Below are 16,955 nucleotides of genomic sequence, written 5' to 3' on the forward strand. Positions count from 1 at the left end.
CAGTCTTCAACCACTTTCTTTTCTCTGGTGTTTCTATTTTGTGTTTCAGGGTCCAGTGAGGGTGAAAGTGATGGCGATCAAAGGATGCGACTCCATCACAGTGCACCCAAACCTCCACCCAAGCCTCAGGCTTGCTCTTTGCTCCAAAGTGTATCTGATGTGGAGTCTAATGACCCTGATAGCAACGGTGGAGAAGCGATGGGCGCTGTTGAAGGTAAAAGACGGCAAATACGATCCGGTGTTTTCTTGTGTGTGTAAGGGACTGACAAAGAGCTAACAAGACTGGCGCGAGACATGCAATTACTCATGAGCATTTACTTTATGTGATATATACAAGGGTGACACAGTGGTCAGCACTGTCGCGTCACAGCAAGAAGGTTCCTGACTCCAGCACAGGGTCTTTCTGTGTGAGTCTCCATGTTCTCCCTGTTCCTGTGTGAGTCTCCATGTTCTCCCTGTTCCTGTGTGGGTTCTCTCTGGTACTCCAGCTTCCTCCCACAGTCCAAAGACATCAAGAGAGGACGAGGCTGATTGATACTCTAAATTGACCGTAGGTGTGACTGTGAGTGTGAATGGTCGTCTGTCTCTATGTGTTGGTGCTGAGATGGACTGGTGACCTGTCCAGGGTGAACCCTGCCTCTCGCCCGAAGGCTGCTGGGATAGGCTCCACCCCCCCATGACCCTTAACAGTTTAGGCAGTAGAAAGTGGATGGATGGATGGATGGATGGATGGATGGATGGATGGATGAATGGATGGCTTCACGCAGGTTCATCTCAACCTACACTGTTATGTGCTGAAACAGTAATGATTTCTTATTGGTCTGAAGCTTTATGTCATCTTTCTCTTTGATCTCTTTTAATCACTCTGATGTTTTGCTCTGCTTATTTTTAAATGTTTCTGTCATGTTCTTAAGGGTCAAAAGAGGGAGGAAGTGAGGTGAATCAAAGGATGCGTCTCCATCACAGTGCACCCAAACCTCCACCCAAACCTCAGCTTCACCCTTTGATCAACCCTGAATCTGATGTGGGGTCTAATGACCTCAGAGAAGCTATGGGTGCTGTCAAAGGTAAAGGACACCCAATAGGATCTGGTGTTTTCTTGTTTGTGTAAAGGACTTGACAAAGAGCTAGCAAGACTGGTTTGAGACCTACAATGACTCATGAGCAACTATATACTTTATACAACATATACAAAGCATCGCCTCTAACCAAGACATACATCTGTTCAAGCTAGGTGACCTAAAGCTTAGCGAAGGGAGCGTCAATGACGCTGGTTCAATCCTCATCACTAACCCTGCCCTCTGTCTGAAAACAAAATCTTGGCTCTTAGTGAATCACCCCTGAATGAGGCTTAACGAAGAGAGTTGAGATTTGCTGCAGTTAAAATTACTATCAATCTCCATGTGGAAAGACAATTTAAAACATGGAGATTTGCAATGAAATCTATTGCTCCTCCTCATCATCTTTATGCAGGTTATCACTCTTCTTTTTATTGGACTGAAGCTCATGTCGTCTTTCTCCGCAGTCTTCAACCACTTTCTTTTCTCTGGTGTTTCTATTTTGTGTTTCAGGGTCCAGTGAGGGTGAAAGTGATGGCGATCAAAGGATGCGACTCCATCACAGTGCACCCAAACCTCCACCCAAGCCTCCACCTCACTCTTTGCTCCAAAGTGTATCTGATGTGGAGTCTAATGACCCTGATAGCAACGGTGAAGAAGCGATGGGCGCTGTTGAAGGTAAAAGACGGCAAATACGATCCGGTGTTTTCTTGTGTGTGGAAGGGACTGACAAAGAGCTAACAAGACTGGCGCGAGACATGCAATTACTCATGAGCATTTACTTTATATGATATATACAAGGGTGGCACAGTGGTCAGCACTGTCGCGTCACAGCAAGAAGGTTCCTGACTCCAGCACAGGGTCTTTCTGTGTGAGTCTGCATGTTCTCCCTGTTCCTGTGTGGGTTCTCTCTGGTACTCCAGCTTCCTCCCACAGTCCAAAGACATCAAGAGGGGACGAGGCTGATTGATACTCTAAATTGACCGTAGGTGTGACTGTGAGTGTGAATGGTCGTCTGTCTCTATGTGTTGGTCCTGTGATGGACTGGTGACCTGTCCAGGGTGAACCACGCCTCTCACCTGAAGGCTGCTGGGATAGGCCCCCCCCCCCCATGACCCTTAACAGTTTAGGCAGTAGAACGTGGATGGATGGATGGATGGATGGATGGATGGATGGATGGATGGATGAATGAATGGATGGCTTCACGCAGGTTCATCTCAACCTACACTGTTAGGTGCTGAAACAGTAATGATTTCTTATTGGTCTGAAGCTTTATGTCATCTTTCTCTTTGATCTCTTTTAATCACTCTGATGTTTTGCTCTGCTTATTTTTAAATGTTTCTGTCATGTTCTTCAGGGTCAAAAGAGGGAGGAAGTGAGGTGAATCAAAGGATGCGTCTCCATCACAGTGCACCCAAACCTCCACCCAAACCTCAGCTTCACCCTTTGATCAACCCTGAATCTGATGTGGGGTCTAATGACCTCAGAGAAGCTATGGGTGCTGTCAAAGGTAAAGGACACCCAATAGGATCTGGTGTTTTCTTGTTTGTGTAAAGGACTTGACAAAGAGCTAGCAAGACTGGTTTGAGACCTACAATGACTCATGAGCAACTACATACTTTATACAACATATACAAAGTATCGCCTCTAACCAAGACATACATCTGTTCAAGCTCGGTGACCTAAAGCTTAGCGAAGGGAGCGTCAATGACGCTGGTTCAATCCTCATCACTAACCCTGCCCTCTGTCTGAAAACAAAATCTTGGCTCTTCGTGAATCACCCCTGAATGAGGCTTAACGAAGAGATTTGAGATTTGCTGCAGTTAAAATTACTATCAATCTCCATGTGGAATGACAATTTAAAACATGGAGATTTGCAATGAAATCTATTGCTCCTCCTCATCATCTTTATGCAGGTTATCACTCTTCTTTTTATTGGACTGAAGCTCATGTCGTCTTTCTCCGCAGTCTTCAACCACTTTCTTTTCTCTGGTGTTTCTATTTTGTGTTTCAGGGTCCAGTGAGGGTGAAAGTGATGGCGATCAAAGGATGCGACTCCATCACAGTGCACCCAAACCTCCACCCAAGCCTCCACCTCACTCTTTGCTCCAAAGTGTATCTGATGTGGAGTCTAATGACCCTGATAGCAACGGTGGAGAAGCGATGGGCGCTGTTGAAGGTAAAAGACGGCAAATACGATCCGGTGTTTTCTTGTGTGTGTAAGGGACTGACAAAGAGCTAACAAGACTGGCGCGAGACATGCAATTACTCATGAGCATTTACTTTATATGATATATACAAGGGTGACACAGTGGTCAGCACTGTCGCGTCACAGCAAGAAGGTTCCTGACTCCAGCACAGGGTCTTTCTGTGTGAGTCTGCATGTTCTCCCTGTTCCTGTGTGGGTTCTCTCTGGTACTCCAGCTTCCTCCCACAGTCCAAAGACATCAAGAGGGGACGAGGCTGATTGATACACTAAATTGACCGTAGGTGTGACTGTGAGTGTGAATGGTCGTCTGTCTCTATGTGTTGGTCCTGTGATGGACTGGTGACCTGTCCAGGGTGAACCACGCCTCTCGCCTGAAGGCTGCTGGGATAGGCTCCCCCCCCCCCCCCCCCCCATGACCCTTAACAGTTTAGGCAGTAGAACGTGGATGGATGGATGGATGGATGGATGGATGGATGGATGGATGGATGAATGAACGGATGGCTTCACGCAGGTTCATCTCAACCTACACTGTTATGTGCTGAAACAGTAATGATTTCTTATTGGTCTGAAGCTTTATGTCATCTTTCTCTTTGATCTCTTTTAATCACTCTGATGTTTTGCTCTGCTTATTTTTAAATGTTTCTGTCATGTTCTTAAGGGTCAAAAGAGGGAGGAAGTGAGGTGAATCAAAGGATGCGTCTCCATCACAGTGCACCCAAACCTCCACCCAAACCTCAGCTTCACCCTTTGATCAACCCTGAATCTGATGTGGGGTCTAATGACCTCAGAGAAGCTATGGGTGCTGTCAAAGGTAAAGGACACCCAATAGGATCTGGTGTTTTCTTGTTTGTGTAAGGGACTTGACAAAGAGCTAGCAAGACTGGTTTGAGACCTACAATGACTCATGAGCAACTATATACTTTATACAACATATACAAAGTATCGCCTATAACCAAGACATACATCTGTTCAAGCTCGGTGACCTAAAGCTTAGCGAAGGGAGCGTCAATGACGCTGGTTCAATCCTCATCACTAACCCTGCCCTCTGTCTGAAAACAAAATCTTGGCTCTTCGTGAATCACCCCTGAATGAGGCTTAACGAAGAGAGTTGAGATTTGCTGCAGTTAAAATTACTATCAATCTCCATGTGGAAAGACAATGCAAAACATGGAGATTTGCAATGAAATCTATTGCTCCTCCTCATCATCTTTATGCAGGTTATCACTCTTCTTTTTATTGGACTGAAGCTCATGTCGTCTTTCTCCGCAGTCTTCAACCACTTTCTTTTCTCTGGTGTTTCTATTTTGTGTTTCAGGGTCCAGTGAGGGTGAAAGTGATGGCGATCAAAGGATGCGACTCCATCACAGTGCACCCAAACCTCCACCCAAGCCTCCACCTCACTCTTTGCTCCAAAGTGTATCTGATGTGGAGTCTAATGACCCTGATAGCAACGGTGGAGAAGCGATGGGCGCTGTTGAAGGTAAAAGACGGCAAATACGATCCGGTGTTTTCTTGTGTGTGTAAGGGACTGACAAAGAGCTAACAAGACTGGCGCGAGACATGCAATTACTCATGAGCATTTACTTTATATGATATATACAAGGGTGACACAGTGGTCAGCACTGTCGCGTCACAGCAAGAAGGTTCCTGACTCCAGCACAGGGTCTTTCTGTGTGAGTCTCCATGTTCTCCCTGTTCCTGTGTGGGTTCTCTCTGGTACTCCAGCTTCCTCCCACAGTCCAAAGACATCAAGAGGGGACGAGGCTGATTGATACTCTAAATTGACCGTAGGTGTGACTGTGAGTGTGAATGGTCGTCTGTCTCTATGTGTTGGTCCTGTGATGGACTGGTGACCTGTCCAGGGTGAACCCCGCCTCTCACCTGAAGGCTGCTGGGATAGGCTCCACCCCCCCATGACCCTTAACAGTTTAGGCAGTAGAACGTGGATGGATGGATGGATGGATGGATGGATGAATGAATGGATGGCTTCACGCAGGTTCATCTCAACCTACACTGTTATGTGCTGAAACAGTAATGATTTCTTATTGGTCTGAAGCTTTATGTCATCTTTCTCTTTGATCTCTTTTAATCACTCTGATGTTTTGCTCTGCTTATTTTTAAATGTTTCTGTCATGTTCTTAAGGGTCAAAAGAGGGAGGAAGTGAGGTGAATCAAAGGATGCGTCTCCATCACAGTGCACCCAAACCTCCACCCAAACCTCAGCTTCACCCTTTGATCAACCCTGAATCTGATGTGGGGTCTAATGACCTCAGAGAAGCTATGGGTGCTGTCAAAGGTAAAGGACACCCAATAGGATCTGGTGTTTTCTTGTTTGTGTAAGGGACTTGACAAAGAGCTAGCAAGACTGGTTTGAGACCTACAATGACTCATGAGCAACTATATACTTTATACAACATATACAAAGTATCGCCTATAACCAAGACATACATCTGTTCAAGCTCGGTGACCTAAAGCTTAGCGAAGGGAGCGTCAATGACGCTGGTTCAATCCTCATCACTAACCCTGCCCTCTGTCTGAAAACAAAATCTTGGCTCTTCGTGAATCACCCCTGAATGAGGCTTAACGAAGAGAGTTGAGATTTGCTGCAGTTAAAATTACTATCAATCTCCATGTGGAAAGACAATGCAAAACATGGAGATTTGCAATGAAATCTATTGCTCCTCCTCATCATCTTTATGCAGGTTATCACTCTTCTTTTTATTGGACTGAAGCTCATGTCGTCTTTCTCCGCAGTCTTCAACCACTTTCTTTTCTCTGGTGTTTCTATTTTGTGTTTCAGGGTCCAGTGAGGGTGAAAGTGATGGCGATCAAAGGATGCGACTCCATCACAGTGCACCCAAACCTCCACCCAAGCCTCCACCTCACTCTTTGCTCCAAAGTGTATCTGATGTGGAGTCTAATGACCCTGATAGCAACGGTGGAGAAGCGATGGGCGCTGTTGAAGGTAAAAGACGGCAAATACGATCCGGTGTTTTCTTGTGTGTGTAAGGGACTGACAAAGAGCTAACAAGCGATGGGCGCTTTAGAAGGTAGGGGACCCTCAATGTGATTCAGTTTGTTACTGTTTGTGAAGGGATTCATCAAAAGGTTTCCACCAGACAAAGACTGTTGTTTTCGCAACACACGTCTATATTATTTATCAGGTTGTGAATCTCGACTTTGTGTAAGGTTCGATCTCGAGCCCCACACTCTGTCTGCACTGAGAGCACTGCTTCAGAGAACAACCCTACCTACAAGGTCATTGATTATATTGCCAGCAATAATTGAAATTTATTTCCAAGCTTCTCCTTTGAAGTAAATTTTAGTCTGATATGTAAAAAAAATTATACACTACATCCAGCCAGCTAAAAGCTTAGAGAAAGCAAGTGTGTAACTTGGAAGTAAATTTACTGGTAGGCTGAATGAATTTCACTGTGGAGGACTCAGTGTGATTCCGTAAGAACATCATCTGCCAAATATACTTAAATTATGTGTTGAAATTGGAAAGTGAAAGAAAAGTAGAAAGGTTTTGGGAAGCAAATTTCCCTCCATATTTTCAGTGTACAAATGAAGATGAAGGATGTTAAAACCAAAATTTCCCATGAACATTAATCCACTTTACAATTTAACAGAATGATGTGGTTCTTATGCCTTTTTTTTTTTTTTTTTTTTTACTATTTCAGGATCAGAGAAGGAGGTGGATGATGAAGAGGGAGCATCCCCATCCTCCTTCAAGTCTCCAGAGCAGAAAGAGCCATAAATAACTGATCATAATCCGGATTCAAATTTGGCACAGGTAAAAAAAAAAAAAAAACAGAGGAGAGATGATAACCAGCAAGAAAGGAACCCGGTAGTTCCTGCAAATGAAAAAATATCTAACGGTACTACCTGGATGCTACCAGGACACTCAGAGGACCACACCAAGAAAACCTGACGACAGTAACAAATGTTCAAATGGTTCTCAAGGTTCTCCAGGTTCTCCAGACACTGCTCATGGAGGAGAAAGCGAGGGCGTAATATGACTCAGACAAAGTCTGAATGGCAGCCAGACTGCAGCGCTGAAGAGGAGGATGAATTCACCTTTATAAGCTGAGGAGAAAAGTGGTGTCCAGAGTGGCTCCAAAGACCAGCCAGGCAAAGGTGAAGCTGCTGAATAGCTTTCATGTCAGAGGAGCGAATGAAAGAAGAAATTGCACAAAAGTGAATGAGTGAATGTAGCAGAACAGGAGCCAACAGAGGAAGTTACATGTAAGATGGCATCACAGGGACAGTTTGAGTCTTTATGTTTACCTACTCCATCATTCTAACCTCGTTAAGTCTCCATCCATCCATCCATTTTCTTCAACTTATCCTGTTGGTGGGTGGAGCCTATCCCAGCAGCCCTTGGGCGAGAAGCGGGGTTCACCCTGGACAGGTCGCCAGCCCATCTCAGGGCCAACACGTATAGACAGACAACCATTCACACTCACAGTCACACCTACGGTCTCCACTCAGAAAGACCCCACGCTTGAACCTGGAACCTTTTCGCTGTGAGGTTCCAGTGCTAACCACTACACCACCGGCCCCCGTGCCCCTCAATGGATAAGCGATACAGAATTTGGATGGATGTATGGATATAAATAATGAGGGTGGAACAGCTTAACAAGGTCAAGCTTGATTTTTATTGTGGTTCTGGTGTGACAGTTTCGGTTCAGTTCCATTATGATTGGTACGTTATGGAGAAGAAAACCTCCAGGCATGAGTGAAAATGATGAAACAACACTAATTTTACTAGTTTGGATTAAGATTATCAAAAATAAGCTTAATGTATATTTAACTGAAATTTTATTTACGTTACGACTCCAGGAGATGTTTAAGTGGTCCACTGATTCCTAATATATTGCCTCACAATGAAAACATGACTGAGAAGAAAAACAGCTTTATTTGTCCATTCCAGGTGGTTTTTATAGGCTTTAGAAAGAGTCATCATGCACGAAAATCCACTTCTAATGAACCTGGATTTCCAGCTGACCAATTCATGGGGCTTTACTGCTCGAAAATATAAATGCAACTCCTCTACACTTAAAAGATGCTTCGATTGGGAGATATGTTCCTCCATATATTGTATTTATGAACAGAATGTGAATGAATCTTTACATTTGTGCTTACTTCTACTAATGAATTGCTTTGTCTAATATATATATATATATATATATATATATATATACACACACACACACACACACACACAGCTCCACTCTGTCTTTCTTAAACTTTTTTTTCCCACATTTTCTTACTCGTGTTAAAAAAAAATTGTATTTGCATTGTCTAGAAAAGTTACTGCTAGTGCAACTAAATTTGGTTTCTATCCAGTTTCATCTCTGCTTTGCAAGGAAGATTCTATGCGTGTCTTTTTTAAACTGTAGTTATGTAGAAGAAGCAACAGTAAAATATTTGGAGGTTTGCTAGATTTGCTGAGAAATGGAGGGACACCAGTTTTAAAAAGTTCAATATTGTGGCAATACTTTCATTTCAATACCACTTTGAAGGTATATATGATTTGTTAAAAAGGTAAATAATAATAATACACAAGTATATAAAATAGTAAAAAAAATACTGATATTTTACAGCTGTATGATTCAACAATAGCAACGAAAATGAATCAAAGGAAAAATATTAAAAGAATAATTTAAATGACTCATACTGTTGCATTTTCTTCAAGATTTCGTCAACTTCTCAACCAAATCATGACTTCTCTCAAACAAGTTTAACATACAATTCTCCATATTAACTCATTTCAGCCTCCTGACAGGGGTCGGCTGAATGATTTACCACATGACAAATTTAAGCTGAGATCTGGTTTCTGTAAAAGCAGTGAGTGACGTCTTCACCCAAGCAGACAGTGCACCCTCAGATCTGTGTGTTTCTTCTGTTCTTCGTGTCCCTCTGTTTATCAGCAGTCTGTACAGAACAGTTGACAAAGTGGAGCTGCAAACAACTGTAAGAACATGCTTGTGTCAGTAGGGGGCAGTGTTAGTCAGTCCTAGGTACAACCTGCTTTTCACACATGAACACAGATGGTTGCAGTACATCCTTCTGTTCAGATTTGACAAAGAAAATTGCTCTGTGTTTACTTTAATTATTGTAAAGAGGAATTGTGCTGGAGCAGTGTGCAGGGATGTGTTGGTCTGAGTTGGTTTCGCGGATAGAAGAGTGCCCAGAGAAATGGTCTAGAGGCCCGTTTGGTGCTGTGTCTACATAATTAAAGAGGATTTAACGAGAAACAGCACAGTTGGTACAGTAAAACAACTGTCGAATCAGAAGTCCTGAGTGGTGTAAAAGCAGGTTCAGCCGTGGCTGGATGACAAGCTGGCGTAGATTTGGGAGTTTGAGCCATGTGAGAAAGTCACGCATGATTAGTTTAACCTCCGAGTCACAGACCGGGCTGGGATCTGCTACCACCTGACCTGTGGGTTCAAGGCACAAGCAGAGAATGAACACTATCATATTTCTGTGGTCACAACAAATACCGAGGGGATATTAGAGTATTGAATTATTTGTGGCTTTGGCTCCTCAGCTGAGGGTCACAATGTGGTTCCACTGAGATGTTGTTGATGTGTTGAAGGCAGCAGGAGAGCCTGCCCTGATCCTCCCGGTGGAGTGCTGCTGTGCTCGTGCATGCCAGTATACTGTTATAACAGAGTCCCTGCTCTGGCGTGATGATTTCTACTTCGCTGAGGGCCCTTTTGAGTTTTTCCAGGATTTTGAAAAACACGACAATGACATGCATACAGGGGTATGTTTCTTATTCCCCATCACATGACACTGGAGTGTAATATTCCCTCGTACAGGTTAGGTCCTTTATGGCCTTGTTGCAGAGACTGAGGGAGAGAGGGGTGGGCTACCCTCCAGGACTGCCTTTTATACCAGGCTGATTAGCATGCTGGCTTGTTTAAATTGCCTCCTGGAGGGCTGACGTGAAATCGAACAATATCCTCTGACTTTAGAGGCTAGCCCCACAGCTTCTCATTTATTTTTATGCAGAGTTCGGACAGAGCCTTGGCACTACACCACTGAGGAAGCTGAGCCTCAGGAGGCCAGATCTGGGTAAGTCAGGACAAATCAATTAAAAACAGCTCAATACTGTTCTTGGCTCCTGGTGGGCTGTACATAAGGGTGACAGCGCGACCTGGACGCCCACCATAATTATGTGGATAAATTGCTGTGTGAGGCACTATATAATGGGATAAAATCATTTCCTTTTTCTATAAAAGACCTCTGTTAAAGCTTGCTTTGTCTTTGGGTACAGTTTTTACAATGTAAGGAGTCATGGCAGAGCATTGTTTGTCATTGTTATTATTACACTGCATTAAACAACATTTCCCTCTTGGCTATTGATGTTTATGACTTTGTGTTCAGGTCCAACTCAGTGTGGATGCTATTATTTCTCTGCTAACATTGAATCATCTTGTAAAATCCAACTGTGCCCAAGGCTGAGATATTATTACACCCATGGCGGTAAGCAACACTGTGGAAACACTTATCAATACACTACTTATGTAAATGCTGCCAGTGGTGTAGATAAAAAAGATGGATGATAGAAGATTAAAAGTGTTTTGGCTGTCCTCTGAGGCAAAACAATCTCAGCTGCCTCATCCACTTACATCAATATAGTTCAGCTTTTTTTTTGGTGATTGCAAAAAAAAATGGAGGTGTGAGTGTGTGTGTGTATGTGTGTGTGTGTAGCAGCAGATATAATCTTTATTGACACTTTTACACAATGCTTTCATTGCACCACTAATATGGAACTTAATTTCAGGATGTGACCCACTGTTTTTGTTTAAGCAATAACGGGTTTATCAGACGCCCCATTGTTGTCATGTACACAAATATACCGAACATGGTTATTAGACCTCCAGGATGAATGAATGTAGCAGCGGCGGCCATGTTTGCGTGATTGTCACGGCGGATTTTTGATTGCTTGAGAAAAGTCTCAGACATCCCTTTGTGGTCTGGCTGAAGTTTGGAGCTCGGTCACATCCTGCGCACTCTCTCCGTCACACAATGTCTTGGCATTAATTTACCTCCGGAGCATAAATTGTGAAGTCAGAAAGTAAACATTTTCCGCTGTGAGACCAGGAAATTTTTTTTTTGAGTATTCGCATGTTTTCATGATAGTTTCTCTGGGGCGTTTTCTTTGGAGAAGGCTTTCATCATTGTGGAACCTGGCCTAACTTGTGTATTTGTCTAAACATTGTGAGTAAGCTGACACAGAGCCAAACACTACTTGGTGTGAAAGGGGCATGACATTTTTTTGTTACATGCCTGAAAACATTATTTTAATGACAACAACATTTAACAACATTGGATGTGGTATGGCTTTACTGTACGTAAGAAGTGTTGGTGGTCAGTGTGCCCACGATCAGAATATTTCCCCCACTTTTGCAACATTAACATGCATGTCATACCAATAGAGAAAGACTCAAAATGAATTTGGTCCTCTGAATTCCCCTCATGCACCCCCCTGGATTTATGTGTGCAGTTTTGGGTGAACTGCTAACAATTAGTTAATTATTTGTCATTAAAAAAAAAAAATGCACCAAATGCCTGCAAAACTTTTGTCCTTCTTATTTGCATACCAACATTAGGAAGCAATTAACATGCAAAATATCCAGCAAAAAATTGCCATGTTGGCTGGTGTGTTAAACAAGATACTGGCTAGCCACGATGCCGTCTGTCACTGCCCGGACAACTACGGCATCGGCACTGCGACAAACCAGTTCCAGGTTACAAGGATATTCTGTGGTGTTACGTATACTGACTTTTAAATGACATGTACAGTTACATATATTAACAACTTTTTAAATATAAACTTTAATAAATCATATTTTCTAATGCTGTGAATATCCACTTGTGCAAAGTTTTTGCTTTGCTACTATCCTATTACGTAGTTGCTTAGCTAATGCTATTAGCTAGTGCCAGTTGCTAATCACAATCACGAGCTAATCTCTCCAGAAGTCGTTTGGTGAAACGCAAAAATGCTTGATTTTTTTTAGTACCTTTCCTTAAACTAAACTTCAACAAAATTTGAGGGATTTATTGTGATTTTTTTTCTTCTGTAAAAAATGGTGATTTGTTGAAAATAATACAGCTTGTAGTGAACATTTGACAGAGCACTGCGAGGCTAACTTCGCAGAGCTACTTGCATGGCTGCAGCTACCGCGTGTGTTTTCATGGCACAAATAGAGACCATCACATTTCTGTTATTCATAAAAACCTTGGAAGTCACATTAACACTTTTATTTAGATAATGTTTCCTTTGCCTAAGTACAACTCATCATCTGCTTTCACACTCCTTTGTTTCAAACAAGATCCGCATGATGCTATTTGCCAAAGAAACACACCGCACAAGTTGATAATTACTCTTGACTTAGCATAAGCAAGGCAGTCACACGAGCTTATGTTTTCCATTTGATCACATACTCAACTCCACTGTAGCCATTTTTAATTCACTCCGGGGTGGGAAAAATGTGCATCGCCCTTCTCAGCAGGCTTTCAGCACCATGGACAGACAGTTTCTGAGAACAGGGGGGAATCTCTTGTTTTGTTTTCTGTTGTCATGTGCCTGTGTTTCTATATGCGTTTCTCAATAGTCAAGTCGCAGAGTTCCGAGATTTGTCAGTTCTTTATTTGAACAAGCTGCCTGTCAATGTGCCACACTGACGTATCTTTGCTTGTGCACTTGCACATCCTGACATAATTCTCTTGTGGCAAAATGGAAAACACTTGCAGCACACTGCCTGCCTCGTATTGTCTGATGGGAAGATTAAAGCCAATCCAAACAACATTCGCTCGTTTCAAGTCTGGGTTGGTCGATGGTGAGACCACCAGAGGGGAACGACTCGCTCAGCTATGTCGTCAGATCACGTTATCATTGATCTCCCACTCTACTCTCTTCATCCTGTGTCTGTCTTTGCCTTCCTGATTCTCACGGCTTCAGTTGCTTCTCATCCCTCCAGTGAAATTGCGATCATTTCAACTTAACTGTTTCTTTACCAGTTCATTTTATTTATTTATATATATATACACTTCAAGAGCCTGCTGCTAACTAAGGATACCTTGTAAAAGTTTTCTCAAATGTAAATAGGTGCAGCATGAACAGAAATCAGGAGTAGGGGAGATTTTAATTTTGTTTTTTTATGAAAATGGCCCACATTTAAACTGTATCTGGGTTAAATTGTTTAATCGGACTCCTCACTGGTCAAATGTAATTCAGGCAAACAAAACTCCCAATATGCTGCTAAAGGTGGCTCTCAAAATAATGTTCCTCTTAGTCGAAGCCCATGTCCTCAGGCGTTAAATTGAGTCTTCAGCCAAAAGAGACATTGAAACCAGTAAAATGAATAATTGAGTTAAATGTAGGTCTTTCAGTGAAATAGATCCTAAATTTGGGGGCAATTGTGGCTACTTAGGATTTTCATGAACATTAAATGTTACCAAAACAAGATGTACAACACCATTTCACGAAAATGAAATGTTACCAAAACAAGATGTACCACACTCTCTCTGGCTCTGTTGTGGTCGATGTGGAGTCTGAATATCTCTAAATGCTCTCCATATGTCTGGCAACTGCACTGACCCCTCTTACTTCAGCGTGCTTCGGTAGATAGTCCTCCACGCCTGGCCAGCATCACATTAGTATCACGAAACACAGGACCAACGCCACTGACCAAAAAATACTTAGCAAAATGAATAAATACACCAAAAACCAAACAAAACCGCAGTGTGGAATATAAAGACATTCCATAATTTCTAAAAATGTTTATTGAATTTGCTTCTGTATTTATTTACCTTTGCTTTAAATTTCTATATTTACTTTCACTTTTTCAACTTTTCATAATTTTCAAAATGAACTTTTCCAACATTTCTGCTTCATTGCCCAAATAAAGAGGGCTGTCATCGGGTCGGATGCCTCATTGGCTGATCAACAGCAGAGTGCATTAGATATATTTTATGAGCACTGGTCAAATTTCATTCAAATGAAAAAATGAAAACTTTTGGTGCATTAAAGTGAAAAAATGCAAAGAGAAAAATAAACTTACCCCCCCCCCCTACTATAAATATAAACTGAAATGTGTAGGTGCATAACTAATTACTAAATAAAACAAAACAAAATTGGGCATTAAATAAACTGGGGGATTTACCCAGTAAATATGAACATACAAAATTAATATTGCTGTGTCAGATGTTCTAAACTAATTTATGCTGTATTTTGATGCATTTAATGGCATTTATTTATCTATTTAGCTATTTATTTGCTACTTTTTTTTTTTAATGATCTTGGCAGGTTCAATCCTCCACAAATATGACAGAAAACGAGCAAGGACAGAGAGACGGACCACTAGGACCCATGTTACGGCATGTGGCGTCTCTGTGGTGTCTCTGAATCTGGAGGAGCAGAAGCTGCCACTGATTCAGATGTTATAGCCAGCAGAGGACTTTTTATGTCGTCCATAATGATGCACATAGTAAGTGTATGGAAAACCACTCCTGCTGCCAAAGCTTCCTCTGTGAGACATAGAGCTGCAAATGTAAAAGTGAGTGTCACAGCCAAACGTTGTAGTGGATTGTTTGTGTCTGCTAAGCTTGATGGTGGTGTCATTTCTGCCTCCCAGATCTCTTTGTGAGGGAATGATTTCTGCTGACAGCACCGCAGATTGTGCTGGTGATAACTCCAAGTAGCCCAGGCGTGTAGCATCGGACTAGATGCGTGCATACATGCATAGGCGTCATTGAATGTGCATAAATATTTGTATTTGTGTCCCAGTGCACACGGACATTATCTTCTAGTGTGTTCACATGCTCGCAGTCATGTGCATGCAGTCTGGGATCTGGCTTTCCACCCATGGTGGGCCTCCCTGAGCCAGATGGATGGTCTCAGCCATGTGTCAGAGAGGTGACAGCTGGCTGGCCTGGCCTCTCCTGGCCGAGGGTCTGGATCCTGTCCTCTGACAGCCCCTGACAGCTCCTGATGGGTGACACGTCTACTGCCCTGCCCCCCCCCCCCACCCCCACCCCCACCCATGAGCTTGCATCATGGAAACTCCTGGGCTGCTGAGAAATCAATGATGTCTCACAGCGTGCTTTAATGAAATGTAAATGATATGAGCCACACCCTGGTGAGATGACGCCTGAACTCATAAGAGCACTAAAGGAAGTAGCCACCCTACAGATGATTGAATAATTAGGCTATTTCAATGGCTGTAAAACATGTTTTACAGAGGAAAGGAGTAATAGCTGCTCTAATAAGAAGACAACAGATCAGGCTTCCTTGAACCCCTGTATCAAAATCCTCATTAAGTAAGCAGTTATAAGATCTTGCATAAAAGTAGTAAATTAGAGCCAACTAGTGCTACTTGTTTCACTTCGCACAACACCTTACTTCCCCGCCTGGTGCCTGGTTCCCTCGCTCTTAAATGGCCTTGAGTCATTAGAGAGGATGGATGTCTAAATAAGCTGGGGAGTGGTGCTGGAACTAGGGACTGTGTACAGGGACTTTGTAATGTGTGAGTCATTATTTTCATCTTCCGTGCTGCAAGTTGTAGTGTTCAGCAGGACGGAGATGGGGCTAAAGCTAAACCCAGCCTGCTGGGCTCTGTGTTAATGAGACAGCTCGGCAGGGATGAGAGGAACACACACAGAGCAACTCAGGAGACGTCTGCTGGCCTCCCGAAGGTAATTCCATTAAATGAAAAGCAGACTGCATACTAGTCATTGTTGCATCAAGGGGGTGAGGATGAATAGTGACGGGGTTGTATTTCAACACACCTCCCCATGCTCTTATTATAGCGCTGAGATGAGTGGAGGCAGGGGTACCTTGTTCAGACACTCCCTGCCGGTGCTCCTTCTTACCCAATTATCTGGACTAGAATGACTTGTGTAGCTCTGGCTGTGTCACGCAGCTTTGAAATGGATGTTTTAGCCCATCAAGGCCTTTTCATTTTTCAGATTAACAGTTACTCTCACTTCCAACCAAGGACGCCAGCGTGACTGACTCCATCTGGGAGACATTAGGGCAACATGGAAGAGGCTCATTTGAGGCTCTTGTTAGCTCACCTGGCGTTTTAAGTAGGACCATTAATATCGATCTGCTTAAAATGTGAACAACCTCGGTTCACACGTCAGATGAAAAAAAAAAAAAGACAAGCAGTTCCTCAGAGTGCACCAGCGTGTCCATTCCAGACTTGCATCAGCCATTGCTATCAAACTGGCCCAAGCTGTGATTCAGCGCGAATAGTCTTTCCAGATGTTCTCCCTTGTATTTCATCGAATCCAACACCTTTGCAGGCCACTGTCCAGCCATAAATCACAGACCGCGTGCTGCATGAGAAGAATCAGGGGATGTGGCTTCATGCATAAGTCACATGCTTGATTCATGAGTTCATTGTGAATATCTTGAGGACACAAGCGAAACAATTAGCTGTTACCTTAACCCCAAGGCCACAAAGTCTCTTAAAGGGGTTTAGTATCCCCTTTATAAGCTCTGAAGCCCCAGCACAAAGCCTCAGGGACAGCAGAGCTTTATAAGAATGATTTGGTTTTATGTGGTATTTTTGGATGACTGTCCACCACGAGTCACTGTGCTCTGTTAGAAACAGTTCACCGCTTTATTTGGTTCTACAAGCTTCGGTTCCAACTGTCTGAGATTA

At 43.0% G+C, this 16,955-nt stretch overlaps 1 protein-coding gene across 1 annotated transcript in view; it reads left to right on the plus strand.

Moving 5' to 3' along the window:
• The window catches only part of LOC147252279 (uncharacterized), a 37,496-nt gene extending 26,778 nt beyond the window's left edge, over positions 1–10,718 (plus strand). The window contains exons 28-37 of the mRNA XM_086221136.1: positions 50–214; positions 915–1,067; positions 1,572–1,736; positions 2,416–2,568; positions 3,073–3,237; positions 3,926–4,078; positions 4,583–4,747; positions 5,411–5,563; positions 6,068–6,232; positions 6,951–10,718. Of these exons, the coding sequence (XP_086077262.1) occupies positions 50–214; positions 915–1,067; positions 1,572–1,736; positions 2,416–2,568; positions 3,073–3,237; positions 3,926–4,078; positions 4,583–4,747; positions 5,411–5,563; positions 6,068–6,232; positions 6,951–7,027 (1,514 nt within the window). The 3' untranslated portion in view covers positions 7,028–10,718. The remainder of the gene's footprint in view (positions 1–49; positions 215–914; positions 1,068–1,571; positions 1,737–2,415; positions 2,569–3,072; positions 3,238–3,925; positions 4,079–4,582; positions 4,748–5,410; positions 5,564–6,067; positions 6,233–6,950) is intronic.
• The last annotated feature ends 6,237 nt before the right edge of the window (positions 10,719–16,955 follow it).

The sequence above is a fragment of the Aulostomus chinensis genome, chromosome 12, assembly GCF_037954235.1.
Source record: "Aulostomus chinensis isolate RoL2024-O1b breed Wild chromosome 12, RoL_Achi_v1.0, whole genome shotgun sequence".
NCBI lineage: Eukaryota > Metazoa > Chordata > Actinopteri > Syngnathiformes > Aulostomidae > Aulostomus > Aulostomus chinensis.